The 8,963-nt window shown below is 42.3% G+C and overlaps 1 protein-coding gene across 1 annotated transcript; it reads right to left on the reverse strand.

The window, feature by feature from the left end:
* Positions 1 to 395: 395 nt before the first annotated feature.
* Positions 396 to 7,370, reverse strand: LOC143100120 (major histocompatibility complex class I-related protein 1-like). The gene is made up of 6 exons (XM_076263063.1): positions 6,965 to 7,370; positions 3,456 to 3,716; positions 3,034 to 3,321; positions 2,525 to 2,800; positions 2,281 to 2,430; positions 396 to 2,036 (listed from the first exon to the last, which is right to left on the reverse strand). The coding sequence occupies exons 1-6, from the start codon at positions 7,086 to 7,088 to the stop codon at positions 1,894 to 1,896; spliced, it is 1,242 nt and encodes a 413-aa protein (XP_076119178.1). The 5' UTR covers positions 7,089 to 7,370; the 3' UTR covers positions 396 to 1,893.
* Positions 7,371 to 8,963: the final 1,593 nt, after the last annotated feature.

Here is an 8,963-nt window from a genome sequence, read left to right on the forward strand (position 1 = left end):
ACAGATTATGTGCAATAATCTTAGAACTTATAATATAGTAGAAAAAGAACCATTACCACATGTGACGGTTTATACTTATTAGTTATTCAGAATTGCTGAACCAGATATATTTCAGGAATACACAATCAGCTATGAGGGCCTCATATAATCTATCTCTCTCTCTCTGTGCATGAGGTCATGTTGTGACAAAAAAAAAAAAAAGAATCGCAAAAGTTGACCCAGAAAATTCTCCAAACAGGTTTGGATGACTTATGTAAACCTCCAAGACTGCAGGTTCCAGAATCAAGCAGAGAACAGCTCGGAACAAATGCAGCTGAACCTGTTTTAGGGACTTGAGTCAAGTGAAAGTGTAAAAAGACTCTAGTGAACACAACACAATAACACAACACAGTGTGTAGATTTATTCAAGAACATTCAGTTTATTCTCATAGGGCAAATGCTGCTTTGTTTTTGCTGTTAAATGGATCACAAGTGACCGAATACTTTAGGTGCCCTATATAGTAACTGCTTCAAAAACAGATACATAATATGTGTGTAGAATTAGCTTAGAAACTTATAATATAGTTAAAAAAACATTACCACATGGTTCATACACATATTTAGTTATTCAGAATATTCCTATATTTAAGGAATACACAATCAGCTATGAGGGCCTCATAGAATGGTGATCTCTCTCTCTCTCTTTCTCTCTCTCTCTCTCTGTCTGTCTCACCTCCTCTGGCTCCATCACAGCTTACCAAACACGATCCCCTTTATCCTCTGATACATTGTAAGAGAACACACTTAAATATAGCATACCACTGGCTATCCAGGCTAACCAGGCTAAAGTGGTATTAATATTGCAGCATACCACAGCTTACTCAGGCTAAAGGGTAATTCTATAACATACCCAGAATGAACTGCAATTATTGTATCTTACCACAGCGTACACAGGTGCTAAAGGGTCATTGCAATAGCATGCCACTAGCTACCCAGGATAAAAGGTCATTGCAATAGCATGCCACTAGCTACCCAGGATACAAGGTCATTGCAATAGCATGCTACTAGCTACCCAGGATAAAGGGTCATTGCATGCCACTGGCTACCCAGGATAAAGGGTCATTGCAATAGCATGCCACTAGCTACCCAGGAAAAATGGGTCATTGCAATAGCATGCCACTAGCTACCCAGGATAAAGGGCCATTGCAATGGCTTACCACAGTCACAGGTGCTACCTGGTCCTTACTGCAGTAGCATACTAAAGTCTACCCAGCCTAAAGGGTGTGTCGCCAAAGTCCAACGTACATCTCAGTACAATGTTCAATACTGACTGTAAGTGTAATACTAAAACAAAATACTTAATGCTGTAGAATAGTAGGAAGTACCCACTCTCATAAGTATTCCACAGGAAGTACCCACTCTCGTAATTATTCCACAAGTACCCACTCTCGTAAGTATTCCACAGGGGACAACCTCCTTCATCAGTGCTTCAGTCATATGTGTCCCACAACGCGCCCAGAGGGCTAATCAGTGCTGTCCTGCAGCCCAGACCCACCTCCCACCATAAAACAAGTCATGTTGCAGATGCAGCTCCAAAAGTTCTTTCTGACACCTAATTCTGCTAATCTTTTGTAAACTTGCCGGACTCATAATCTTGACTAAGATACCAGTTCCTTCCTCTCAAACGCTTCATTGTTGGTGTCCCAACTCAGGTCAATTAAGTTAAAACTATGTGTCAACCTCACAGCAAAAGTGCAATGTTTGGTCTCATAGCAGTCATTATACAGCACTTTACTCTACACAAAGGTATCAGCAAATATCATCTAGCAAGTTGAATCATTAAACAATTAAAAAATAAATCACAAAAATATAATCTGCTCCATTCTCAAAATAAATGTTTTCCTGGTTCCATAGTTACAGTCGCGTGCGTTTCAAAACCATTTCGTATTTACCGTAGAAGTTATCAGCAATCTTCATCCATTTCTCATATTCCTCCTCGGATAAGACAAACTGGAGATACAATCTGATCTGCTGCTCAACAGATACACATCGTACGTCTGGTGGAGAAACACACAACAATAACAAAAACAAGAGTCGTGACAAAGTTTGTTCTTCATTTCTGAACCCCAACAGCCTCATACAGTGACACATTTTTAGTAATGACACAGAGATGGTCTTGGAAGCTACTGGTAATCGTTCCAGTAATGAAACACACCCAATAACACCTAGTCATGAAACACACCCAATAATACCTAGTCATGAAACACACCCAATAACACCTAGTCATGAAAGACGTCTTACTTGGCAGTTTCTGCAGGTTCAGTCTTATGAATGTATACACAACAATGGCCACAAGAGCCACTGTGCACACAAGCACACCACAGACAGTCTGCTGATCGTGATCCAGGGCCTTTGATGAGGAGTCGGACCTTTGCTCTGGTGTTTGTCCATCTGTCACAGAGGAATGCACGTATTTACCTGAAACATTACAACCTGTGGCAGCATGATCATAGAATACACATGATAACCATCGGCCACAGCATACCCCATGTGACCGTCGTCTGATTTGCGTCTCTGTGGACGCAACACTGGAGTCCCTCTGATCCCTTTAGTGTCTGTGGAACCTGAACCTGGACCCTCATCTGAACGGTTCCGTCTCCATTAGGAAGAGGTCCGGTCAGATTCACCTCACCGTCCAGAGGAACCCCATCTTTAGTTAACTGGATCCTCACGCCTGATAGGTCAGAGGCTGTCACATGACACTTGAGATATGTGTCAGTGCTTCCTGGGATGGGTTTGATGAAAACCCGCACATCCATATCTGCACGAACAGACAAGTGTAAAAATGTCTGAGCTTTTCAATTACATGTTGCGTTGTAGTGTGTTGACATGGTGAATGTAATGAGACAAAATTATGTGAACACAATGTATATAGGTAGTGTAGTGGTTAACCCTCTGTATGTGGGGTGGTGGTAGTGTAGTGTGTGTGTGTGTGTGTGTGTGTGTGTGTGTGTGTGTATGTGTGTGTGTGTGTGTGTGTGTGTGTGTGTTCACCTGAGTGTGCTGCTCTGTGGCCCTGCACCTGCTTTTCTCTCTTCACCAAGCTGTGGGACGTGCGACACGCAGTCTGACAGAAGTCTCCGTACACGTGATTCCTGATCTGCTTCTTCAGATCCAGTTGGTTCCATTCCACTGCTGCCGAGGTTGCCTGTTCACTTTGGGGCGTCCATGTCAGTGTTTGGAGGTCAAAGGTCAGGAATGCCTCTCCGTTGATGGCCCACTGGTCAAATGGAAAGAGTCCTGAGCCGTTGATGATACAGCCACGTCGTCTCTGGAGAATCTCTAAAACATTGCATTTTTTTTATTTATAACGATAAAAAAGAACACAGTTTGATTAAATATAATATAATATAATATGATACAATATCATATATTATCATATCATATTATATTATATTATATTATATTATATTTACCTGCAGTCCCATTGATGATTCTATCTATCTCCTCAAACCACTGCAGGTGCTCATAGAACTGCCTCACACAGAACTTGTTTTTGTTCTTAAGTTCCTTTGGGCTGAACGTGTGTTTGACCCATTCCTGTCTTGGCTGGTCTGTCAGTGTGGGACTCTCACAGTGGAAGATGATGTCTCCATTAAACAGAGTGGTCTGGAGGAACCGCAGGTCACTGTTGGGGCTGCGCTGAACTGTGTTCTGGACCTCAAGCGTGTGGCGGCCTGTAAAGAAGAACAACCAACATCGGTACAATCCACAAACCTGTTTGGCAGGTTCAGGACAAACACATAATACATACGTGTATGATACATTACTACATGATCCATAGGTGTATAATACATTACTACATGATCCATAGGTGTATGATACATTACTACATGATCCATAGGTGTATAATACATTACTACATGATCCATAGGTGTATGATACATTACTACACGATACATAGGTGTATAATACATTACTACATGATACATAGGTGTATGATACATTACTACATTATCCATAGGTGTATAATACATTACTACACGATGCATAGGTGTATGATACATTACTACATTATCCATAGGTGTATAATACATTACTACATTATCCATAGGTGTATAATACATTACTACATGATACATAGGTGTATGATACATTACTACACGACGCATAGGTGTATAATAAATTATGCAGTAGTGTCTGTATTACTTGCAGCGGTATTCGTGAGTGAGATTTTAACTTAACATTTGACCGAGTGTGGCTCACTACTGTTGGTAAAGTGCAAACATCCCAACCTGCAGAAAGCAAGGAGGTAAAAACTTTAACTTACCCTACTTAGATATTGCAATACAGATTCATTTTCTTTTATTGTATTGTATTATTTTATATTTATTCATTTATTGTCTCTCGTCAGTACACCAAACTAGATGTACCGCAGAGCGGTACAAAATATGACCGCCGCCCAGTCCAGCACATTTTTTCCACTAAAAGAAATCACGCTGAAAGGCCTATATGATTCTAACTGTCTCACTAAATTGCATTATCCACACTCAATTCTCACTGGTATCTGCTAGACAACAAGTACCAAAACATGATTAGTTCATAGATTTCACATGTAAAATGAATTTTATACAACCCCACCTCCATCTTGCCTGTTCATAATTCTGAGAAATTCTTGATTGTTTGTGTTATGTTTATGTTATGTGTGTGGGTGTGTGTGTGTGTGAGTGTGTGTGTGTGTGTGGGTGTGTGTGTGTGCGTGCTTGTGTGTTTGCCTGCGTATGTGCCCGTACATATGTCTACTGTGTGAGTATGTGTCATACGTATGATTACTGTGAATGTATGTGTGTGTGTGTGTGTGTGTGTGTATCTGTTTGTGCACATGTGTGCACATGAAATGGGTTAACATGACCCCTGGAGGCAAACATACGGAAAAAAATGGTCATCCTAGGCCCTACAGTTCTCAAGAAATTCACAGAGAACTGTGTCTGCCCTACCCTCCTTTCGGGGGGGTCCAGTCCAGCGGGGGGCTACAGATCAAAACGAAAAATGACGGTTCCATGCTATCCATGTGGGGGTACATGCCCACCAAGTTTTGTGTACCCCAGTCTTTCAGTGTCCCGGGAATCCTTGTTGGTGTACGTCACTAAATGTACACATAAATTATTTTATTGTAAGGCCCCCCATGAACGAAAGTACACAAAACTTGGCATGCATTCGGAGGGTGTCATAATGATCCTACACTTTTAGTTTCATTTCGTGCAGTTTTGACCTTGTCAGCCAGAGATATTGTGATGAAAACACCTAATTTTTTGCTTTTTAATTTTTAACTAGGTGGCGCTATAAATGAAATAAGTGGTAATGGGATGGGTTGACATGCCCCCTTAAGACCAACATACATAAAAAAGGTGGACCTCCTAGGCCCTACGGTTCTCGAGATATTCACAGAAAACTGTCTCCGGCCACCTACAGGCCAGTTGGTGTATAGTATCATAAATTAATTTATTGTGTGGCCCCCCATGAACGGAATTCCACAACATTTGGCGTGCATACAGAGGGTGTCATAATGATCCTACACTTCCAATTTCGTGCAGTTTTGACTATGTTAGGTCACAGATACCTTCAATTACAACACCACAACTTTTTTGTGTTTAACTAGGTGGCGCTATACATGAAATGAGTGGTTATGGAATGGGTTGACATGGCCCCTTGAGATCAACATACAAAAAAAAAATGGTCCTCCTTAACCCTACGGTTTTCGAGATATTCACAGAAAACTGTGTCTGCCCTACCCTCCTTTCGGGGGGTCCAGTCCAGCGGGGGGGGCTACAGATCAAAACGAAAAACGATGGTTCCATGCCATCCATGTAGGGTTACATGCCCACCAAGTTTCGTGTACCCCGGTCTTTCAGTGTCCCGGGACTCATTGACGGAAATTTGGGCATGTGAAAAAGAAAAAAAAAAAAAAAAAAAAAAGAATCTGACTAAACCTTCGCTGCGCGGCGGTCATAATAAGGAAGGCCTATAGATATAGATTGTCGTAATAAAATATGTAGATTTTGGCAGTTTGGTCTTTTTATGCAGCCTTTGCAAAGAGCCATCTAGTATAGGTCTGAACAATATGCACACTTTGTTAAACTCACCTCAACATGTCTTTTGCAATCATTTAACCCATCATGCTGGCCAGTGCTAAAGTCACCGTTACAAAAAGTGCAGTGTACAAGACTATCATTATTGTTTACTCTTATGAGACAAGGGTACACTTTTGTGTAGTCTGATATGAAATAGGCCTTGAATGTCCCTTTTTTGGGGGCACTCTGCCTCTGCCATGACGCTTCTGTTCACTAAACTGATTAATTAAGTTCGGGAGAAAAGAGATAAAAGCCCACATACGCTGAAAACTGATTGGTTGATTTAGCGAAACAGGCACACACGCACCACCTCTCTCTCTCTCCCTGTCCGTCGTGACACACGATTTGAAGTTTCGGTCTTGCGAGTGAGCTCTTGCACTTGATTCCGGGAGATTTTATCTAATTTGCGGGCATCAGGGAGACGTTATCAATATGCGGGAGTCTCCCGGAACTTCCGGGACACTTGGGATGTCTTTGAAAACAGGTTACTGTTCAAATGAAGAAACAATGTACATATGTTTTTTATTATTATTATTATTATTTTGTTAAAGGTAACTGATTCATGACAATACATTTTAAATCCTTTTGGAGCAGTTTAAAGAAATACCATGCTTTTTTACCATTGTATGTATTAAAACATAAAAAAACTGATCTTGTCTAGGAAACATCCTTACTGTAGATTTCTGGGTGTTCATTCAGTTCTGTAAGTGTCTTATCATATGCCATTTTCCGTTCCATATAATTTGTACAGGTCTGTACATACAGTAGTTACTGTATACAGTAGTTACTTTACTATACAGTAAATATACTATTTAAGGTAGCCCATTCTCTACATGTTGATGGTACTCACTCACCCCAGCCTGCAGTGGGGGTCACGCAGGTCATCACCAGACACAGCAGAACGCAGAGCCCCGGACCCCATCCTCGCTGGACTGAATGGATCCCTCCAGGGGAAAAGTCCTGATTCCTCAGACACATGCGGAGTGAGCCAGAACACAAACCTGCCCGAAGTTCAAAGATCCAAACCTCTTCTGGACTACCTATACTCGCCCTGTCCCTAGTTAGAAATTAAAATAAAACTTGCAGCTAAAATCTCAGTATTTTCTGTTCTGCCGTGAGTGACAAGTGGGTGATTATGGGTACACAATGTGTCACACACTAAGTGAGCCACATGTGAACTTGTGGCCCCATAAGCACTCAGATCTCTCCTCCTGACACAAGCTCCTCTGCAGCCGACAGCAACTCAGTCTCTACTGGCGGAGGTGGAACGTAAGAATAATATTGACAGTCCTGCCCTGATCCCCGCCCCTTGTGTGATGGACATGATGCAGAGACCTGTCGCAGCTCACTGGTTACCTGTAGACACACCTTACCAGGCCTGACTGACTGTTGTTTTCTCAAGACCCAATGTCTCAGCAATTTATACATTGTCCTTTTTGTAATGGTTTTAATTTTTATTTTTTTTCAAACATTGTCTAGGTGCTAGTACCTAAACAACACAATTGTGGTAAAGAAAAGAAAGAAAAAACTACCACCAACACCAGAGGTTTGTTTTTAAGCATGGCAACAGTTGCTAAGTTGTTAAGGGTGCATGCACTGCCTAACATTCTGAGACAGAACCCCAGTCCGGAGTGTGCTGTGTGCAACTCCAACAAGGAGGAAAAACACTCAAGGTTGTTGAGTGAAGTTAGTGTTACTATATTTGGAAGATGCATTGTGCAATCTCATCCTGCATCAACTTGTTAGGCAAGTTGAACCTCCTGCTGATAACTGAATTTGTTTAGAGTTCTTCAAATCCCTCTTTGAAGTGATGATTACATTACAATCCACACCACATCTACAACCTGTCATATGTGCTTTTTAACATTGTTTGTTCTGCAGGCTATTTCTTAAAAGGCCAGATGCAAATATGGAGCTATGGTTAACTGGACTCTGTCTTGTATACGAGTCAATATAGCATAGCACAAGATAGCATAGATTCTACTATTGGACAAGTCACTGCTCCCCCTGTTGGGGAGATTAAGTTATTTGTATTGAACAGCAGCACCAATAAGTATAAGTATATATACTCTTTTGATCCCGTGAGGGAAATTTGGTCTCTGCATTTATCCCAATCCGTGAATTAGTGAAACACACTCAGCACACAGTGAGGTGAAGCACACACTAATCCCGGCGCAGTGATCTGCCTGCAACAACAGCGGCGCTCGGGGAGCAGTGAGGGGTTAGGTGCCTTGCTCAAGAGGAGAGCAAGGGAGAGAGGAGATGTTCTATAACATATCAGCATGTATGAGAGGAGATGTTCTATAACATATCAGCATGTATGAGAGGAGATGTTCTATAACATATCAGCATGTTCTGTGGATGCATTGTGTTCAGTCTGTCTTGTGTACCTGGACAACTGAATGATTCCTCCCTCAGCTCTGCTGCACAGAGAAGATGGTCACTAGGTTTCATGATGTCCTCCCCTGCTCCTGATGATGCTGCACAGAGAAGATCCCTACCCGAAGGTCAGTAGGTTTCATGATGTCCTCCCCTGCTCCTGATGATGGTCAGACCACCTGAGCCTGTAGAGCAGCGCTCCACTCCTCACTCCTGGTGCTGAATAGACGTGTAGAGCAGCTCCACTCCTCACTCCTGGTGCTGAATAAACCTGTAGAGCAGCTCCACTCCAGGTGCTAAATAGACTACAGCGCTCCACTCCCCAGCCCTGGTGCTGATAAGACGTGTAGAGCAGCTCCACTCCCCAGCCCTGCTGCTGAATAGACCTGTAGAGCAGCTCCACTCCCCAGCCCTGGTGCTGATTAGACTACAGCGCTCCACTCCACAGTCCTGGTGCTCTGTCATACCACAGCA

This window comes from Alosa pseudoharengus, unplaced genomic scaffold, assembly GCF_046254945.1.
Source record: "Alosa pseudoharengus isolate Yale_2024_CS ecotype anadromous, Long Island Sound unplaced genomic scaffold, YU_APseudo_1.1 YU_APseudo_1.1_scf_3, whole genome shotgun sequence".
NCBI lineage: Eukaryota > Metazoa > Chordata > Actinopteri > Clupeiformes > Clupeidae > Alosa > Alosa pseudoharengus.